Source organism: Centrocercus urophasianus, unplaced genomic scaffold (assembly GCF_019232065.1).
Source record: "Centrocercus urophasianus isolate 14NV4802_14NV808 unplaced genomic scaffold, USGS_Curo_1.0 seq_26, whole genome shotgun sequence".
In the NCBI taxonomy this organism is placed as follows: domain Eukaryota; kingdom Metazoa; phylum Chordata; class Aves; order Galliformes; family Phasianidae; genus Centrocercus; species Centrocercus urophasianus.
Window position 1 is genome coordinate 15240631 of NW_024884822.1, and position 22576 is coordinate 15263206.

At 46.2% G+C, this 22576-nt stretch overlaps 1 protein-coding gene across 2 annotated transcripts in view; it reads right to left on the minus strand.

The window, feature by feature from the left end:
• Positions 1-22576, minus strand: part of NR3C1 (nuclear receptor subfamily 3 group C member 1) — a 51379-nt gene that overhangs the window by 14226 nt on the left and 14577 nt on the right. For both annotated transcript variants that reach the window (XM_042826226.1, XM_042826227.1), the window contains exons 3-4: positions 4461-4624; positions 765-881 (exon numbers count right to left, since the gene is read on the minus strand). In XM_042826226.1, the coding sequence (XP_042682160.1) occupies positions 765-881; positions 4461-4624 (281 nt within the window). The remainder of the gene's footprint in view (positions 1-764; positions 882-4460; positions 4625-22576) is intronic.

Here is a 22576-nt window from a genome sequence, read left to right on the forward strand (position 1 = left end):
TACATTTTTGACATTTTTACTTTATCTGTCAGCTTTGATGATGCAAGTTATCACCACAATAACTATGCTTGTAAATACTGCATTTATCTCTACGGCTCAAGGAGAAATATCGAAGAGGAAGCAGTAAAAAAGTTTTATGCCTTTTTAGGGCCGTTGCTAAATCTCTAGCTCATGCGGTCTCCAGTTTCTCATCAGCCATCCACCACTGAGCACAGAACAAACACCACCAACACATTTCTGTTCCTTTAGTACATTATCTTTTCTAGGGAGACTCTATCAGACATTTAAGAACAAGAACCCGCAGCATGAATAAAAGTAATTGCCTTTTCTTCAGCTTGAAGATGCAAGGCCCACTCCAATTTTAGCTACACGCCCGGGCATTCCCTCCCATTTGTGGTTTTCAGCATCAAGTCACTTTCCCAAGTAAGAATAGGCAGGCACGGCACTTCCCTACAAGACCTCTGCTGGAGTTCTGCTGTCTCAGATTCACCGAAAAAGCAACAAGATCTATGTGCTGACAGGAAGAAAAAATAACCCCGTTTCACATGCATGACTCACTTCTGCTGTGCATAACAGGGAGATAAAGCAACTGAGTGGGGACAGGAAAGCACGGGAGAAATTTTAGCACTGAAAATCTCGCTTTCATGAAAACGCTGCTACGCACCACAGAACGCAGCACTTCTACCACGCTGAAGTGCTGCTGCTTCAGCTTCGGGACCTGCACCAGATGAGAAATAAAAGCAGGACGGGACGCTGAGGATTACCTTCGAGGTTCATGCCCGCCTGGAGGCATTTCCGATAGCGGCACGCCGGGCAGTTCTTCCGCCGGATTTTGTCAATAATGCAGTCGTTCCTTCCAGCGCAGAGATAGTTGTGCTGCCCTGCATTCACAGAAACACACAGAGTCACCACCAACCTTGCAACCAGATGAAGTCATTCTGTCTCTGCAGCACGAAGGGACTGGACGTCCCTACCACCGCGCTCCTTTTATTGCAAAACAAAATCAGTAGCCAGATGATTCCCAGCAAATACAAATCCAGCACTCTTCTGCCATTCAGACACCGATGCCAACACGCTTAGGAGAAATCCTGTTTTCTGTTTGGTAAGGTTGGGCAAGTTCTATTTTTACAACTCCTTTTCTCTTACATTTCTCCAAGCTAGGAGAAAGCTCTAAGCCTCCATGGCATGTTTACAATTCCCCTGAATGATTTCACATGAGATATAAATAACATTCACAAACACATTTGGAAAGTATACATTTCAACATCTCTCCTGACATATAGAAATAGCTGCCACCGCTCTAGAAGCTGAGTAGCCCTTGTTCCATTCAGAAGCAGACAACCAAGCACTCTGACATCTCCACGGCCGCTCAGATTCACACCAAAAATTTGGCCCCAGGAATGTGGTGACCTGAAGGACACCTATTAAAATGGGCACATTGCTTTGCTGTTAACAGAAGGGAAACAGTGGAGAACGATATCAAGAATGACATCTGTTCCTAATGATTTGAGTTATATGAACAATTGTATAACGACAGGTTCCTTTAGAAAAAGGCACTGCTAAGAGGTATGTCCTCCTCCCAGACAGGGAACAAGAGACAGAAGTGGTGGTGGAACAAAGCTGCAGCCCAGGCTCTTACACTGCATGTCAATGTCCCGATGGATAACAGCAAGAGGAACAAAAGTATCTTCCAAATATTCAGGTACTAACAATGGAGTCTAGGGGTCTTCTTATAGAAACAGACGTGATTAAGGAATTAGTTTGAAATCAACTGTGAAAATTTCAGGTATGCAGAGTCCATCCTGTGGCCTTCGTCAAACTTCTGGAGTTCCATCTCCATGTACTATTTGGATTTCTTGTATCTACTGCTTAGCCATTATTGTCTTTCTTTTTATACTGTTTTTCATATGGAAATCACATTATTTCTCTGTATAACAGTATAGTAAAGCTCTTCTGTCACATTAGCATTTGGTGAAAAATGAGATCTTTCCACCTCCTGCTTCCCACAGTCAGAGCACTGCCCTGCAGACACGCCAGCCAAACGTAGACATTTCAGTTACCTTTGCTGCTTAAAAAAAATGAAGACACTTAAAGAACACACTGGCGAAATCTGGTAGAGAGCAAACTGAGATGCTTCCAAAAGAATTTACTGCAGATGTTGGCATTTTGCAGAGCATCCAGACAACACTGCTGCTCCGCACCGCACCACCTGGGCACAAGCATGCCCCCGGCTCTGATGGGTTGTGATGATCAGAGGAATGAAGGATTCTTTGGAACAGATTGGGAGTGGAAAGGGCTGGAGAACAAGCACAATCTGGAGCACTGCAGGAGGCAGGGGTGTTGGAAGGGATTTAACACAGAACGGAGGTGTGAGAATCTGAGGCAAGATGAAAGCGGGGGTGGGAGGAGGGAAGAAGATGTGGGCTGGCAGGAGAGGTGGAAACAGGAGGGAGGTGTGGGGCTGGGCCTGCAGAAACAACCATAAGGGCTCCGAGGCACCCTGAAAATAAGAACTAGAACAAGACAGCTTTTGCTATCCTGGATTCCTGGAGAAAGGATCTTTGTTCCCACCTTCATCCTCCCTCTTTTCCTCTAGTTCTACAGTTTGCTGAACGAGATACACATCATATTCACCTGGACACCGAAACTTTCAGTTTCTGTAATCATTTCCATTGCAGTGTATATGACTGCAGACAAAGGTGCAGAAGGAGTGTTTCCAAGCTTACAGCTCGGTGACAAATGCAGTTTGCTGGATCTGTACACTAATAGATGCTTGGCAGATATTAATGAAAGCAATTGTGCAGAAATAAATTCTTTCTACATATATTCCTAAAGAGAAAAATGCCCGTAAGAGCTAAAACCAAGTTTTTTTGTTCCTTAAGGTAATATTAAAACTCACAGATCCTTTAAGAGCTCCTGAAAACATCCATAGTATCGAATCTTAAGGATGACGATTGGGACAATCTGTGGAACAGTAAGAGAATGAAAGTGCAGGTAAACCTTTAGGAGTGCGTTGCAGTTTTACAGCTCCAACCCCGCTTTACATATTTAACTCCAACACAGTTGGTACAAGATGTGCAAAGTCACATCACCAATCACAGCAATCACCGGACTGATTTCTTCATGTATCAATGCTTCCTTCCCTGGTTAAGGCTGTGGAACAGGCAGAACTGTCGCTATGGCACACACAGCTGCCACACAGAGCTGCTTCTGGGGGATATCCAGCGCCCTTCTCCAAGCTACAGATGATTATTCATCCCAGCCAGGAGCCTGGCTGCAGACAGGAGCACATCTCAGACAGGACAAGCCGAGAGCCAAGGACAGCCCGGCGCTCTGTACTGGAGCTGGTTCTCATGGTACTTCAGAAGCAGCTTCAGCGTGCCACGGACACGACATCCTTCCCCACAAAGGGCAGCAGCACAGCCTGCAAACATCCTCGGATCCTCTGAGAGAGGCTCTGCGCTTCCACGCCGTTTCCCATTGCGTCATTACATTTCCTATTGCTTTGGGTGAGTTGGGAGCACAGGGCCAGTCCTTCTTCTAAGGACAGAATGCCGATGCATCTTTGTGAAACACAGCCTTCCCCCTTCTCAAGTGAAATCCAGCTTGCAAAAACGTTAGCAAAACATGACAGCGTGACTCACTTCATCACACCCAGTAAGGACTGCCCGAAACAGGCACGGGACGGGAAGCCCCGCGTGAGGGATTTCCTGCATTGTGTAACGGCGGTGCAGGAACCACTGCTGCCCTTTCAGCACACAGCGATGCGCTCTGTGCTCCTTCTGTCTCTGATGCTGATATTGCAGTGAGCAGTTGGGCGCACAGGCACAGCCCGCTCAGCACAGAGCAGCTGCTCCGCTGCACCGCTCTGGACTCCCATTCCATGCTCCATCACCGCCGTGTCCTTCCTGTGCTTACAGAGAAATCCCAACGACCCCGACCCCCACATCCCTGTAAATTACCCTGCGTACACCATATATGTTACACACGTGTAACGTAACCAACACTGCTGACAGGAAACACTGTGAAACTCTCCCAACCTTGCAGAAGCGCTACCCAATTTCACACACATCATCACGCACAGATCAATGAGCATGAAACTTAGAACCACAGACTGCGAATCCAACGCACGCAGACACGTCTGTATACAATCAGGACAAATAAACAAAAACCACTCTGAAAGAAAATGAAGGAAACAAAAAGCAAAGATAACAACGCACCTTTTTATCTGGAGTGAATGGGAGCGTTTTATAAACGTAAAGAGAATCCATGCTACAGAAAATCACACCATTATCAATGTTATTTTTACTACGAAAGGAACAGCGATAGCAGGGCTGGCTCCCCAGGAGGATTCGAGCAATAATGGGCTCCAGCAGGACAGAACGGCCTGGCTCTGGCCGGTCACATATGGAATTGGACCTTACAGTCTTGATGAATGCGTTGTTTAAAACAAGACTTACCTTCCACAGCTCTTTTGAAGAACACTTTGCAGCTGCCACAAGTAAGAACACCATAATGACACCCAGAGGCCTCATCAGAGCACACGAGGCAGAGCTTGGGAGGTGGTCCCGTAGTCGCTGAGGTTGTGGATGGAGAAGAGCTTACATCTGATCTCAGTCCAGGGCTGGGAAAAAAGGCATGAAAATATGAATTAAAGTCTGTGGCCTTTTGGCAAACATAATACGATGGTGAGAAATGGGCTGCCTTGTCCTTTATCCTCACAGCTCCGTGCACCAGACCCAGAAACAGTTAACCAGCGATCTCTGTGAGTCGTAAGAAAAGCTGTACGGATTGCTTTGCTGCCTATTTGACTGCGTCAAGATCACTTCCCTTACCCATCTCTGAAGCCAAGTTTCCTGTGCAGTGATCCTAGTCTATAAAATCGACTCCTACAGCACGCTCTCATTCCATACTGCTTTCATTATGGCTGCGTTCCCCGCAGTCTGCATTAAGTCCTCGCCTTCCACTGCCAGCATCGGGTTTTGTATCAGGACACTTCTGTGCAAGAAACTGCAAATTAAGTCACATATTTATAGTAATAAAAGATCCTCTCACCCCAGCATTTCAGGAAAGTAATAGCATTTCTTAATTTGAGGATGTGGTATTCCTGTGCAAACACCCAGTCCACTGACAAAGGGTTACTTCTTAAACCAAGAACTGTTGCTGGGACAGCACACAGCCCATCACAGCCACCTCTGAGCTGCTCCTACCCGTAAGGGCTGAACCAGCAGCAGCTCTGCCAAACTTCAGGGGCCGATTATTCAGCACAGAGCCCAGTGCCTCGCCTGCTTCAGGCTGCCCAGCACCTGAACTCCTTACAGCCTGCACAGCACGTTTTGCTGAGTTGAGTTTCACAAAAGTTTTAATCTTTTAGATGAGATTTCTATACTGCATGCTTGGCTTCCAGTGATTCTAAAATTTGGTGCAGTAGGGCTCCAGCAATTTTTTAGATGAGGACAGAAAAATGACTCTGATTTTGAGACCCTGGTGCCTCTATTCAGAAAAATCCCAGAAAACTCTCATTCCCCGAAGCGGACTTCAAATTTCAGAACATGGACTGACTTTTTAACAGAATATTCCTTTTCCCCCCCTCAAGGAAACCTGACTAGATTTGGTCATATGCGTAAAAAACACTCAAACATTCAGAAAAAAATTAAATTTCAGAGCAATTGAAAACCCTTCAGCCCCGAGGGCTTGAATTTTGAACAAGTCAGCTCCTCACACTGCATCCCCACGGAGGAATTGAGAAATAGACAACAGCCCAGGAGTACGGGGGGGCTGCATGAGCAAGGGGCACAGCAGAACTGAAGGACAGCCAGCAGCGATGGGGACCTGCTGCAGTAACCTGGTACAAAGGCTGGCAAAGGAATTCATCTGAACAGAAAGAACAAGAACGGAACAAGGGGTGGAGAGAAGGATTCAGTAAGAAAGGCTGCAGCCGGAGTGAGGCAGAATGAGACAGGCTTGGGGAAAAAGAGAAGAAAGCCCACCCAGGAAGCACCAATCCTCCCCAGAACTTGGAAAAGGACTCAACTCCATCACATTCGTCCTTTGCTCTCAGAAAATACCTGAAATGCAGCAACACTTTCTCTATTCTATTACTCTACAAAGATGACAACAACTATCACCACCATCGCTAGCTAATCCCTCAACTAAAGCTGCACTCATCAGTAGATTACAATGCTGTTAATGACCCACAGGATGGCCTTTCTATGTTTTCTAAATAATTTGTCTTCTCTCAAGGAGCAGAAAAACATAATAAAATACTTAGGTTGCACAATGAAGTGCACAACACCCAAGCAATGGCAGAATGGAATTCACCCCGGTTATGCTCATCTGATGTCCTTACAAACACACGTCTTTAATTACACACTCACACTCATTTCTACGAAGCCTGCCTGCCCTCCTCAGCATTGAAGCACTCCAGGAATGCGTCACATAACAACAGAGGCTGCTGCTTGCTAGGGCCCACTGCCCTGCAGGAGGTGGTTTGCATGAGTGGTGACAGTTTTGCAAGGGAACCGACCTCACAGGTAAGGAAGTCAAGGACTCAAATCTATCTCTGCTTCTTATCACTAAGCTGCATGCGATGACGTTCAATTAGGATAAACCAGAGTTGGCCATGAGCAGCTGCTGGTCGCTCCTCCATCATAAAGCAGAGCTGGAGCCCAGCTGCTCCTTTACAGGAGGTCAGTGATGGGAGCCAACCCGGGGCTGCATGGCTCACAGCAAACAATTATCAGTGATCAATGCCACAATACTCACTCCGTATTAGTTGGGTCCAATTCACACCCTACATTCTATAAAGCAGATTGCTGCTGGACAAAACAATTTGTGGCTATGTTATTAAAGATTCAGGTCCGGTGGCACCCTTTCTTACTCTACAAATCCCAGTTTAAACACTGAAATGTGAATGGAGAGCCTAGAATGTAAGTAAGGCATGCATCACTTGAGAGCTGCAGATCATTCAACATTCCGAAATGAGAAGAGACAGAAGCGTCTTTTTCTATGCATAGTTTTGCAGACAACTAATATAGATCCAAGAAATTGAGCTCTTGTGAATTTATGACAAAAACATTTTCAAGGAATCATCCATGAACTGTCACTGAAATGGTGGCAGCGCCAAGCATATTCTACTGAAAGTTTTCAATCCCCTTTAATGTTTAATTAGGCTCATCTTCTATACTACTATCACAGAAATCACTACACGATAAAGACAACAGATAGATACTAAATAGAATCAAATAGAACAACAGAACTAAAAACAAATGATGGTATCAATTAATAAAGCAGTTGCCAACAATCTAATCTGGGTTCCTGGCATATCTTTTCCAGCTTGGCTCTATCAGATAAGGCCAGTATTTACTAATAAAGGAGGAAAGTGTCGAATGCTGACAGTCCCTCCTCGCCTCCTGCTTGCCCCAGGTGCAGCAGCAGAGCGATCCCAAGGGCGATCCCAGCCAGGAGCCTCACAGATCTGATCCACAGCCAAAGTGAGCAGCTCATGCGAGGCACAGCCCTGCACCGCAGCAACCTCGCCTGGTGTTCAATACAAATCTTTTACTCACACAGTCACAGGAAGAAGGAGACAAAGACAACAAAACTGCTTCCCAAGGGGTTGTGTCCCTCAAGAAGTGAGGATTTACACCCCATAACATAACCATTATTGTTATCCTTCGGTGATTTGCAGTCGTGTTTCAGAACTCAACCAAACCCTAACAAACTATGACTCTGACCCAAAGGGAAGAAAACATAAACAGGTCCAAATGGGAGAGGAAAGCATTCTGAAACGCAATGGTTCCAAGTTCATAAATGAGTTACTTTTATTCTCGGAGGCAACGTGTTAGCTGAGAAAGGGGACTGAGGCCCACTCCCATACCTTTCAGAAGTTATTCACACCTAAACAAGTTTTATTTGCACAGATATTTGTTTATAATTTCTCACTGAGGAGACACGAAGGGAAATGAGAAGACTTAAAGAAGATGCAGCTCCAGTAAGCAGGCCTGTACAAACCACGCTGTTTATCTAAGTCCATTCCTTTGTTAATCATTTACCAGAGACTTTCAAACCCAGCTCAAGGTTCAAACTTTAGTGAAGATGGGTGTGGTGAAGTTTATGGCGTTTGACATTCGTATTCCCTGGGGACCCGTCCCACTGCGCGCCCCATCCCAGCCCAGAGCAGCAGAGCCCACAGCACCAGGTGGGAAAGCAGAGCTGTGAGTCAGGAAGGCAAACAAGAACATCTCCCACCCAGGCTGTCAGCACCAGGCCATCAGACACGGCCCGACACGAAGCTGGCAGCCCTGTCACCAGCCATCAGTCGGGGCACAAAGCTGTGGCAGAGCTGTGGCTCTCCTATGAGCGCGTCCCATCAGTGCAGCTGTGGGCAGCAGTGGCAACATTTGCTCTCTCCACACCTCTGCCTTCTTCTGATACACGCAGAACAAGCATGCTTCCACACATGGTAACCATGCTGACTGTACTGTTGTTTTAAACCTTCCTGCACTGCACATCAGCCACAACAGCACCTCCAGTTGCATCAGGTGAGCGCAGCAGCACTGCCAACAGCCTGAGTGCCCTGAGGGGAATGGGGCCAGGTACCTACAGGAGGAACATCTTGGGAGGGCTGCGGGGCAGCTGCCAGCTCGACAGTTTGCACCTTTTCAAACACCAGACCCTGGAGAGAACTTCAGAGGCAACACCACCTCATACCAGGTTTTTTCAGACACACAACAAAGCCATTCCCTGGTGCTATTGCAGACTGCAGCACCGCTGCAGACAGCTCCTGAAACATTCCTTTTGTGTCCAAATACGAACTGAGGCAAGAAATGGATGAAACATTCGTCATCGGTTGGAGAAAGACGCTCCAAGATCGACTAAATGTCAGCCTTCCAAGCCTGAAGCATTGTACATGAGTCCACTTATTTTGCTCTTACTCCTTGCTCAGCGCAGCACACATGAATTGCATTCACTACACAATAAATCTAGACCACAAAATGATAACACACCGTAACCCTCAGCCCTCCCGAAAAAGTCAACTTAGTGTTTAAATAATGCATTCTCAATAGCCAAGTACTTATTCGTGTAAGTAGCACCACCAAATAACAGGAAAGGAACCACTTCCAATGTCACCACCATCTGGGCCTCCTTCTTATCTTCCAGCAATGAGAACAATGTAAACACACGGCTGTGTACAGCAAGAGATCACATTTTTTGAATTGCTGATTTCGTTATTAACCAGAGGACTGCTAATTAATTTTGATGCTCTCTTAAGCAGGAAAGCCATCTCCAAAGCAGGCATCAAAAACGTTAAACAAGTCAATTGACCCATCGCAGTGAAAGCAGGGAGAGATCCTGCACGAAACAACGAGCTGCCGCCGCCATCCTCTACACCAACAGTTGGAGAAAGCCCACAAAAGAGTTTGGCTCCAGCCATTCCTGTGCCCAGGGAAAGGTCCCTGTGGAAAGCACAGACAGAGTCCACACCACAGCCTTCCCAAGCACTGTGGTGCACAATGGTCCCTTCTGTCTCCTGTAATGCCCTCGCTTAAGTTTAGAGACTGAAAATTGGTATGAATTGGTAGAAACCAATGATTTCCCCCAGCTGTCTGCAGACTCTACACAGATCTACATTCTTTGCTCCATCTGGCAACCACGGAGTATGCAGAGAGCTCAAATACCGCCCATGGGTATTAAGTACATTGCAATTTACCTCTAAGTCAAAGGCATCTTGGGATGTTGATTCAAACATTCCTATGGACTACCTGAGTGTGTACACACGAAAAGCCACCCTCCCAAAAATGCTTACACAGAACCTACCTATCCTTAAGCTTTCTTTTCTGCCTTGTACCTAAAGAAGGCAACAGATCTGCTTTGGAAGAAGTGCTGCACGTTGCCAACAGTGCCATAATAAACAGAAAAAGTCTGCTGCAGATTACAGTATTTACCTAAAGTCTGCGAATAAAAGCATCCAGTATTGCTGTTTTATAGTCCCTTTGAAAGCCAAGATGATTAACACCATTTCCTTTATCACTCACTCAGATAAATGCCTTATCGCCAGGCGATAAGCAGGAAGCCAGGCTCTGCTCTGATGGTGCAGCTCGTTGTGTCTGCATGGACAGCAGCAGGACCAGGTCAGCAAGGAGGCCACGTCCAGATCTGCTTCAGGGTGGGATGTATGAGCTCCCTGCAAAGGATCGTGCAGAACCAAACTGGTGGGTATCATCATGCCTCCGCCACGCTGGGCCTACATTAGGATATATTCCACAGCTGACTGGCAAGGAAGGACTGGGAGTAAAACCTCCCCAAATAGACTGAGATACAGGCAGACCTAAGGCAGCAAAGCCTCATAATCAGCCTCCACGTGCACAGAATGACACACATTTATGGGACACACACAGAACACGTTTACATATATACTGTTCCCTTTAATTACAACTAAAATGGGCCGTGTGATTCATTGCTGTGTATAAAATCACCCCAAATACTGCCCACGTTTTTGCACGTCTTCCCAACAACTCTCATACATCGCAACAAGGACATTAACCAAGGTATCCAGATTGAGTTAACAACAAAAAAATGGCTTCAGCTCAGGCCAACCTGATGTATATCCACCGGGAAAGACTCTGTTTTCAAAGCAGTGTGTTTTCACTGGAGCTCAGTGAGAGCCACTCTGCAGTCCTGCAGCCCCTCACCCTGCTGCTTTGACCCTCACAGGGAACCTGGTGCAAAGCTGAAGTCTGTTTGCAGCAAGTACATGAAGAAGAACTTCATTAGAAAGGAAAACACAGCAATGGCCCTTCTGCTCTACAGACGTGTGCACTCCTTCAGAAACTGCTGTCTTAGGCTCAGGGCTGACACACCAGAGCTGCCCTGCCAGCACCAGAGAAGTGACACACACCCCAACACCGTCCTCCAGTTGACGGAATCCATCACCCCGGGGAACCAGATAAATTAATTATCTGTATTTAGTAGAGCCTCAACGACAAATGTGCATTGCCAAGAGGAGCTTCTCAGGAGCTTGTGTTTCACAGCATCTCACTGAGGCAGCAGGGGCCGCGTTCCAAGCACCCCTGCTCCATTTCTCATAAATTATTCCCCAGTAAATAGAAATCAACCCAGAAAGTCCGGGCGATTACCATCCGCATACCAACAGATCCATCTTTCGCACGGACTCCCGATGCAGCACAACGGAAATAAAGCGATCACCCACACGGCACGGGCTCCCTATGGGCTCCACGCCGCCCCATCCCGCTCTGACGCCCGCCTGTTCCGAAGCCAGAGGTGCCCCACGTCCCCTGGGAGCACCGCGCTGCGCCCAGCCGCCCGCTGCCACGTGCCCCAACACCACCGCCTCCCCTCGCTCCGAAATGGCGTCTGCTACCATTTTAGAGCTCACACAGGAGTGAGAAAGAAACGCTAACGCAAGTGAGTGACGTGATTTTTTTTTTTTTTTTTTTTTGGATGCTCTCCAGAATGTAAAGGTTTCAAGGGCACAGGCAAAGCTTTCTTGGAATGGATAAATGGTAATTGATGTTGCAGCTGCAACCTTAGCTCGAGCTCACGGGATTTCAAATGTGCTATAGACTCGAAGTACTTATGACCAGAACATGATAATTAAATTACACGTTCTAAAATTTTACATTTACTACAGTGTGCCAGCAAAGCTGCCGAAAAGTCGTGCCTTCAAGGGAGGGCCTCATTTCTACAGCCATCAATTCATACGTATTTTTCAAAGGTTTTCATAATTTTTTTCTTATTATCATCACTTTCATTGCTTCTTCATTACTTCCTTAAATAAAGAAGCAGCAAGGAATTAAGGCAGATGCCAGTACCTCTTTACAATTAGATAAAATCTTTACCTATAATTATGGGATCGATTCATAACATGCCATCCTAATCCTTCACGCTTCGCTGCATAACAAAATACACATTTGATCTACACCTACTTTTGCAGATTGCTGTGGATCATCTACAAACCGCTTTCAAGAGCTCAAGTCTCAAAGAATCGTGCAGCTCGATGGGTGTACTTACACACTGCGTCCCGAAATCACTGGGCAGAGAGGGGCTGCAGAGGGGAGGATCTCAAGACCAATATGTCACCAACAGAAGAAAGCTCTAAAATCTACTCAGAATTTGACTTTTAAGGATGTGTTTTAGTTCAACACATGACATGAAGGCGCCCATTGGTCTGTGAGCAGACACTGCTCTGACCTCAGCTCCCACCATGCTCCCCTGGAAGCAGAGCTGTAGTTTCCAACATCAAAACACCAAGCCTTGTGAGAAAACTGAAAGCCAATGGATGTGCCAGAAATGTATTATCTTAACAGACAGCCATTAACATCATGGCTTCTTTCTCTGCACACTGAATTCAGAAACAGAGTTCTTGCACAGAGGGATTTTGTTGATAGAACAGACCAAGGAGCAAAACCCATCCCATCTTACCTTATTCTACATAATCAGGATACAGATGAAAAATATTTCACCCCTCAGTACAGCATCCTTATTAATGTCATACCAGAGGAATTGAACTGAAATTAGGAAGTGGGATTGGTTCCATTAATGACCTCAGTGTGAGCTGTGTTATATGCTGCTCCAGTGCTCCTAATGCGAGCGCTTCTGTCAATCACAGCGCTGCGGTCAGGAGCTGCCAAAATGATGTTGCTAGGAAAAAAGGCAAGACATCTGGAAAGCTGACTCTAACGTACATGGAAAAATATTAATGTGCTGCAAGAAAGGCAGTATGAGACTCGACTGAATGCAAGAGTCATGGAGCAGATATTTTAAAAGCCGAAGGTTAATACTTGCATAATGTCTAATTGATTCATAAAGTTATAAATAAATTCAGACCGCCCATTAGAAAATTCATTTATGCTATTTAGACCAAAAAAATACAAAATAAGAATTCAAGGCTGTTCTGGTGCCAGCAGAGCCATCCACGAGGAGCCGGCACCAGCTCTGCAGCCTGGCTCCACGCAGCTCACACTGCTGACCGCATGCACAGCTGCCCTGCGGAAAGAAAACAGCGGGCACCCATGGATCAGAACAAGCCCTCAACTTTCCTGAGAAGCAAAGAGAGCAAATGAAGCAGAAAGGAATTTCTCTTCGTTAATTCTTTCTAGAGAATTTAAAGAAGCTATTTAGCAGTGGAATTAATACTGAAAGAACGTCAAGATGGTAAATTCTTCACAGTATAACATATATTTCCCTGCCAGTCTGTACAAAGCGCTGCACGATGTGTCTTTATTCCTGGCACGGGCTTTCAGCCTTTTTTTTATCAACAAAAATAATGCATTTACATGTGGACTGCTTTATTGTGGAGTTTTAACCAATGTGTTACATTCTGGGCTCTGCTTCAGTGAAAATATATGAAGAAGAGGGATGGGGATGTGTGCCAGTTTTAGGTTTTGGCCTCCGTCCATTTGATGTGGAGCCAGGATGACTTGGTTGACTGTTGAGTCATAGGTTGTTCAATTGACATTATTTTACATTTGACTAGTTATTGTTCTTTAAACTTTGAACAGGAGTCCAGAAGCTCACAAACCACCAGTGAAACCAAGGGGAAAAAGAGGAGGAAAAAAAAAAAAAAAAAAAAAAAAGGAAAAAAAAAAAAAGGACTAAAAAAGGAGCCAAGGCACAGTTTAAACAAGATCCTTGAGCAAGAAACACGCTGTCCTTAAATGACTTCTGCGTTCAGCACAGACAGCCTAAAAACCCCCATTCATCTAACAATTACAAAAACCTTTAGGTATATAAAAAGCCATCTGTAACGCGCAGCACTGACTTCAAAATTACTGAGGATATTCTGAGATATGGCCCTGTCTGCATTAATACACGGATGGGAAGGAGAAGCAAACATCTTCCTTTGAAAAAAGGAACATAAATTAGAAGCAAAAATCAGTGAGTGAGTAGAATGAGCTCTGCATTTTTAACAGTGATTAGAGTTCGCTTTGAAAAAACATCGTTGGGTTTCACGTGGTTGTGATCAGAGACAGATGTGGTATCTCCACACACTTAACACTGTATGTGGTACATCCAGTGCACTTTATACTATACACTGTATTGCAGTTCTTTTCAGTCTTCCCACCTGACTGGTTTCCTCCACTCCAGTTTCAGATGGCAGGCATGTTTTCAATGGGTTTTGATCCCTATGGAGGAGAACCTCTACATGAATGCATGTTACATTGGGCTGTTTTCAGAATGGCCCTCTTCCACATCTCAGGCTCGAGCTTTGGCCCTATTTACCCTTCATCTCCAGTCCTATGCACACACATGAGAGCTTTAAAGCAAGCAAACATGTCTTACAAACTTTAACAAAATAATTCTGTTGCATTTCAATGGGCCTCTGATGCCTTCGATGCACAGAGCATACCCAAAAGCACTCATTGTAGGAACAGGAAGAAAAGTTTGTGCTAAATTTGCTTGTTGGGACAAAATCAGCTCCCTAAACTTTTCTAAGACTCCAGAAGGACGAGGAACAAGCACTGCCACAGACCTGTGAGAGGTGCACAGCTACAGCATGCCATCGCCATGGCACTTCCAAGACAACTTTATTGGACTATCTGGCAGTGCTATAACTACTTTTGTCAACACAGTTAAGCAATTACAGATAAAATTTCTGCTATAGGATGCATACCCAGTAGGTCATTATCTGCTGCTATTTCCACTTGGCACCCATCTCTCACTCAGGCTATCAAGATGTCTCACCACATTTCACCACTTCTCTCCCACTGCTTGCTCCCAGACTTCAGATGCATTCTTCTTAATTTCTTTCTTTTTTTTTTTTTCCCCCCCGATACTTTTATGCCTTGCCTTCCATCTCCCTCCTGGATTTCCTACATTATTTTATCCACGCTGCAGTGTGCTCTTCCTCCACCCCTCCCTTCAGCCCAAGGAAGCCGTATTCCTTCCCCGGTGAACCTCGCACAGTTTCCTGCCCTCATTGTTCACCTCGGCCTCTTTGTATATTTTCTCTTCCTGAGCAGCACTGCAGCTCCTCCCAGCCCAAACTCCACCTGTGAGTCTCATTAAGGGGCTGTTTGCCCTGCTCACCACGCACAGCCTTTAGGACGCACGGCCCTTCCTCTGAGAGCTGTGTGCCTTCAGCGCGACTCCACGCAGCCACCATGCGTTACTGCAGGTTTGAAACGCTGGTGATGCCAACAATCTTTTGGAAAATTATTCAAAATTTTCCTGCTGGGAAACCTTTTCTTTCCTTTCCTGAACTTCAACGTTTGTTACAATTCTATGCACTCCTACAAAGGTCCAGAAAAAAAACCCAAAACTTTTACAACGCATCATTACCTATCATTACTGTCCAGCATCTTTCACACACAGCTGAGTCACTCCCATTCAGTAGTAGAGCTGGTTGTGGTACCTCAAACACAAAAATCTGACTGATCGTCATGAAGTGCAGTCACTGTTCTGAGGTTTCCATACTGGCAGAGCCAAGGACAAAGGCCTGGGAGCAGAAAAGGACGGCCTGCCTGCCAGCTCTTCTCACATCTCTTCTGCCTGCAGGTGAGCAATTGATAAAGCCTACCTTTAAGAACAGTTATGTAAAGCAAAGAGGGAAACAAAAAAAGACACCCGTGTCAATCAGGCATAATTGCTAGGACCTTGTAATTGCAGCACAACTTCCATTTACCTAAATCTTATCTCCACAATCCACTTTTTCAGTACAAAGAACCACAGAAGCAAAACAAGCTGGCACTCACAGTCCCACGGTACACATCCCACAAAAACACAGATAGTTACACACCAAGGAACGAGCTTTCTACTCCAATAACTTACTGCTATGGCTTTAGAAGGCTGAGCACACCTAAGCAGAAGCCCATGGACACACAGACATTTCCTGCCCTGCTGGCAGCCCGCAGCAGGCACTGCACTGCCCTTCCAACTGCAAACACCGGTGCCCTTCTTCACGTTTGATTAAAGGAGATGGACTGAGACCCTCGTGCTGTGATGGAGAGCACACTCCCTACAGCCAAGATCTAACGCCTTCCCTTATTCGCAGCTGAAGTTTAAACGGGAGAGGAAACCAAAAGAAAACAGGCAAATTTCAAGAAATCATGTCTGTATCTAAAAATGACAGTTCAAACCCGTTGGACCTGTTGCTGCAGTGCTGCACCTCTTACTGCCACTCAGCATCAGTGCCCGAGTGTAGCTTTGGTCTAAGCCAAGTCTGCAATTGAAACCTAAACACACCGACTCTGAGTTTAATGAAGAGGAGATGCTGACATCCAGAAAGCCTTATTTTCTTCAAATGATAACTTCACAGCCGCCATCTTCTTCCATTTCCAATACTAAATCCTAACTTTATATAAGCATTTCTTGTATGGCAGCAAAACAGCTCCAGCTGCTACGGCAGAGACCATGATCAAACAGTCCAACAAACTTCGACCCTGGGGAAGCTTCTTTCTCACACAAAACTTTGCAAACCCTTCCCAAGGGTTTCATGGATTCATAGACAAATTAAGTCTGTATCTAAACATCTTTAGGAAAGCAGTTAACCTCTGCTTGCTTTGGGATGGGCAGATACCCAAAGCTCCAGCACTGGGACCAGCCTGGCTCCTCCCTCCCAGTGCTCCAGAGCATTGCTCTTCCTTCACTCAGATCCTCAGCAGCCCTGATGACATGTGACTGCTGCAGATCTATTCTTAAGGAGGAATAAATAACTTTACCATCAAAGGCTTGCATTATTTCTAGTTTGTGCTCGAATCTGTTAGACTACATTGCCTTTGAAGTAACCACCAAGTCCAACGTTTGTTATACCACTTACTTGCATGTTTCATCCAAGAAACATTAAACAAAGGTCAAACTGATAAACAAGAAAGTTTGCTAATAGGAACAGCATGAACATCGATTCCACACTTAACTCTTTGCGTCTGTACGCAATTCATAGGGTTCTGAACAGAGAACATTTGACAGCAGTCAGAATTAGGGAGATGCCTGGAGGGGATAACGAGCTCCTGCACACAACTTTAACCTGTTGTTAACGTCAGCATATTCACACATGGGTGTGCATTTAGGTATCCTCCTCATGTGTTAACTGTCACACTTCAATTTATCCTTGACATCACAAATAAACCAAGGGGATTATAGTAGAACAAGCTACTCAGCATACTGCCTAGGGAAGTTCTTGAAAGCTATCCTCCTCTTCTTCCATTCAAATAGCAGACATAGTTCCAAAGACATCTAAGAAATTAAAATCCTTTTTTAGAAAGGCAGAAATAGAAGGGCAGGCTGAACGTGCTGCAATTCCCACACCGTGCCCTGCTCACACGCCACAATCTCCAGCCCGCCCCAAAGCACCTGGCCTTCCAGCCCAGCATGCAGCCCCGTCCCATCCAGCAGACAATTACTGTAACCAACAGGAGTGTATCTTACAGCTCTCAGAACGCATCCTCGCACCTAACGAGGTGCAGGCAGAGGGCAGGACTGGATACTGGGTATTTACAGAAGCAATGCTACTTGTAGCTCTCGGTGGTGAATATTTCCCTGACTGCTTTGCTCTGCCTCTCTCAGCAGAAAACCTGGTTCTTTTTTGGCTTCCTGGCTGCACTCCGCAGCGTTGGGGCTGCTCAGACAACAAGTAAACAACGCACTGTACGTGGGCTGGGTGCCAGCTGGCCTCCCGGGGGCCTGAAACTTGTGACTTGCATTCAGACTCAGAAGAATGCCTTTTTACATGGTCATTTCCTTTCCTTTCAAATATAAAAAACACAACTTCTTTTCCTCCAATTAAATAGCTTTCCTGGCCTAAATATTAAAATTAGGAAAGCATAGCAGAGCTAATCAGAAATTAGGACTAATGCATTTTGGAAGGAAGCTTTTGACTCTTCCTGAGAAGCCTTCAAGCAACAGCTCTGCAGCTGGGGGCCAAGAAGAGGCTCATCTCCAAGCTCATCTCGAGGCTCATCTACTCTGGAAGCGTGCAGCAGTTTTAGATGCAGCTCTGCTCCATCCCTGAAGCACGGTGTGAGCTGCAGAGCTCTGTCCGCACGCTGTGCGTGGCACCAGGGCAGCTGCCTTTGGGCTTCCTGAGGCTGGCAGTGTGCCCCACATCGAGAGCCACCTTCACCACAGTGATATCAGTGCGTTTGAAACCACGCAGGAGGGGGACATCACTGGAAGGATCGCACAAAGCTCTGCAGGTGCTGGGACACGGCTGCTCAGAGCAGCCTCACGTTCTGCACTCCGCGGCAAGATTTCTTCCGATATTGAAGCGATCGTATTTACGCAGTCATCAGTTAAATACATCTATGCTGCAAGTAGGAGAATAATTAAACAACGAATGCCTGTAATTGATCTTTTTCCCTGTGAAATTACACTAGAGCTCTGCCAGGAAACTTGCTGCTTCTCTCCCATGTTTCTTTCCCTCTGCACTCCAAGCACACTCACATATTCTGAAGCAAAATACTTCCGCAAGGAAAACTTCAGTTTGTGGACTGAGGCTCACAGTTGTGGCTCTTTGAACAGGGATGAATTTCTCAAAGGCACAACATAACGTGTGCATTATCTGTTCCAGCTTCTGAATTCTTCAGCCTGGCATAAACGTACACGTGAGTTACTTTGATGGCATCTTTTCACCTCATTTTGTACATACACTGAGGAATTCGGACTGTTTGGATGTTAAAGCAAATCTGCTTTTACAAGGAACTTTACAGTGATTGTTTTTTAAACATCGGTCTTAGATGTAATCTCTATTCCTGGCCTTTAATTTGAGGTCAAAAGGAGAACACAGAGTCTTGGCAATACAGTTGAAACGGCAACATGAATATTATTGTGGTTCTTTTTTTTTTTCCTCTGTAGAATTCTGTTTCCAACTTAATTTTATCTCTTTAGTGATCCGCATAATGCACATCTGTTTAAAGAAGTCCATCTCCATTCAAGTGATGCTGTCCTGTAATTGCAGCTGCACGTGGAGCAACTCCTGTGCGTGGTTTTCCTCCCTGGGGTAACGGGGCTGAGCTCTCACAGTCAGTGCCTGCTCCAGGACCTGATGGGGCACACCTGCAGGGCTCCTTGGGAGGTTTTCCAGAGGCCAGGGAAGTGATTCAGTATTCTGCATTTTGGAAAAAGAAAATAGCCGGCTTTCTGAAGCAGGAGGATTGCTTTGAGGAGCCTCCTTCCTTTCCCTCAGACAGGAAGGAAGATGCTTATTTTGAATCAGGGTGCGGAAGAATCTCTCCTTTAAACCCACGTGTAAAAACCTTACTTTCTCACTGTTATTCTGGTCTGAAATGTAGAAGCTGTGAGAAGGCTTTGCAGAAATTATTTCGGAATATTTTGAATGCCTTCCCTCATCAGTGATCCACGCTGACACCCCGACACAAACGCAGCCCACGTCTCATCTCAGTGAGCAAGTTAAGATTCCCTGGTGCTTTCTTTGGTCTTTTCCAGGCCTTCTTTGTGTAGATGATGTTCCCTATGATATTCCTACAATTACATTTTGCAATGTTGGCTTTATTAAAAATGAAACAAACAAACAACAAAAAAAAAACATACAGTCCAAAAGGTCTTTTTGAAAGGAATGAATTCCACCATTTCTGACCTTACAGCATTCTCCAGAGACTGCTATCCCGGTACAAAACCTACCGGCACCAAAGAATGCAAACTGTAAAGAAGAGTTTGTTTCACATCATTGGAGACTGTGGGAATTTAGGTACAGAACCAAGAATGATCACAGGCAGCAGCAGAGGCAGAGCTGTGCCGCCTGGGGCCGGTCCCCCTGCACACACAGAGCGGGCGCTCAGCACTGGGTCCAACACGACCACACACAGCCCTGCCAGGGCAGAACCAGGCAGTACCACGCCACTGATTTTCTCCTGCATCTCAGTACTTAAAATACTTCAAGTTTTGCTTCTCGAGCCTGAAAGCTACTGATATCTCAGTCTGGGGCTCAACATAACAGTGAGATGATGGAAAAGCTCACGTGAGCTTTCTTTGCCTCTCAATGCACACGTTTCCCAGCGCAGTGCAGGCTTCCCTCAGAAAAGAGCGACTCTCACACCACAAGCCCTTAAGCAGAGCAGAAGGAAAAATGCCAGATGGTGCACGACTTGCGATTAAAATGGCAAGAATAAACAATACAGGGAAACACTTATCATTCTCTCCTTGAAAAGGCGGCCCTGCTTATCTCTGGCTCTTGGCCTCGCTCAAGCCATCACAACCCAGATTAAGCACCGCAGACCTTTGGCCCTGTTCTGTATTCCTGCATGGACTGCTGCTGCAGCACAGCCGTTCGAGTTGTGACTGCTCCATATGCATCACCACATCCAAAGCATGGAGAGGAGTGAAATAATGGCAGCTGGTGGTTTGTTGCTTTAGCTTTACCAGTTGAGGAGAATCGTTCTATTACGGTATGGTGTTTACATTTGAGAGTCCTCAGCATCCACAGCTTTGAAAGCCCCTGACAAATGATGATAGGCAAAAGTCTCAGAGAAGCAGTTCTTATTTCTTGAGCAATAGGATAGCAGTCAACAGGAAGGTCTATGTTACACATAGGAAAAACTCCACATAAATACACACTGAGCATCAGAAAAAAAACCCCACACATTTAAGGAATTGATTCCTCCATATGGATTCACGTACAGTTTATATTCAGAGTTTGGTTAACCTCACTGAATTTCAGCTGTGCTGAGGTCTCAGATTTAGGAATACAATGATCTGAGATTCAGTTTCCCACACCAGACAGCAGGGAGAGAAACTCGCACTTCAGTCAGTTCAGGCCATACTGACTGGCCAGTGCTCACCATAGCCACGCTTGTAAAATTAGAACCTCACTTGGCTCTTGACATCAGGTGAACTTCATGTGGACTGAAAATATGACTTCTGATTCTCTGAACCATCCCCACTACATCCTATTTACAGGATTCAGATACTACTTTAACTCTTAAAATTGGGTTTCTTTCTCTCTCAGCTGGACCCCATTACTGCATTGCCACCAACAGATGACATCGAAGGAAGCTCCTCAGGTGAGGAGGACCTCAGTGTGCCCTGAGTTGACTCCAGACAGATGCACGGCCCTTGTATCACAGGGAAGGTGAGTGCAACTCATACCCGCGTCCCTGCATCGGCATTACATGAACAACCAATGCATTTCTCAAAGCAAACCCCTCCTGGAACACACACCTGAGTGGATTTCATTTTTTTTTTCCTTCATTTAGTCTGCTTAGCTGTACACTTTTGGGGGCTCTTTTTGAGGCAAACATCTGACACAAACAGAGGTGCTCCAGCAGCAAATCCCAACTTGCCCTGCCGTGAGGACGGGCTGGCAGAGCAGCGGTGCACTGATGCCGTACCGAGCAGCACGAGGCATTCTCATTATCCTTTCTGATAACACAGAACCTATTTACTTTGCTGGCTGCCGTTGCACGCTGCACTGATGACTGCTCAACACCACTGGTGACACTGCAGAGCCCCATCCCTGACCCACAGCTATCAGCTCCGAATTGCGATCTTTCCTCTCAACATGCAAGGCCAGGCGATTTCCTCTCCATGTCTGACCCTGCCCCTTCTCCCCTTCTCACTCAAACCCCCACCTGCTTTTCTGCACTCACCGTGCTGTAGGAGAGCTACCAGGATGGCGCAGCACCAGCTCAGCACAGAACCCCTGCTCCCTCTGCAGATCCTGGCCCTCACTGACCCTCAGGGAACAGGACAGTCCATTTCCCATCCTGTAAAGCAGGCCACAAAGGCCTTTTGCTTCCTATTCTTCAACCAGTTCTGAAATCTATAAAAGGACTGATCTCTTTCAGTTCCATGACAACATTTTTCTTTTTCTTTTAACAGCCCTTGGCAAGAACACACGTTAAAGACTTCAAAGGAGGAAAAAAACCCACAAACCCATTAGAGCAATCTGGATTTCCCCCCACCCCACACTCTTTGACACCCTCAGCCCGCAGCACTGCAGGAGGAGGCCCTTTCCTTGCAGGAGCAGCATCACCTCCCCTATAGCACGGGGTGCAGGCTGGTCTCACTGCCCCAGTTCCTCCGCCTGCAGCCACACCGTGGGTCTCTGCCACTCTGAGCGCCACCTGCAAGGTGCTTTTCGAGTTCTCTTTTTCTCTCCTTAAACCCACTTCATTTCCTTCCTATATGTTTCACCTTCTGCATTCTCCAGGACTTTTGCTCACTTTCATTTGGGCAAGCTGCTGCCTGTCCTAAAGCAAGGACTGCTCTGTGGTTTTGATCTGCTCGGCGACTCAGAGCTACCACTGTGCCACCTCGCCATGCATCCCGGTGCACAGCGCTGCTGGCAGCTCTCCCAGCCATTTGAGGCATGCTGCCGTCACTTGTTCAGGTTCGAGGGGGTTGTTCTTTAATTGCCTTGTTTACACATAGGTCCCTCTTCTATCCCTGCCTCGGCCCACTCTCCATCAGCCCAACAACCAGAGATCTCTCCAGCCAGTTCCTGCCACGCTCCAACGCCTGCAGCTCTTCCCCTCCAGCATCCCACACTGCTCACAGCACCTCCAACACTGCACACTGTGCCACCGAGGGCAGCCTGGTGCAGCCAGGACAGCACCTCACAGCAGAAACCCACCCGGAAACACAAAGCAGTCGCTGCTTG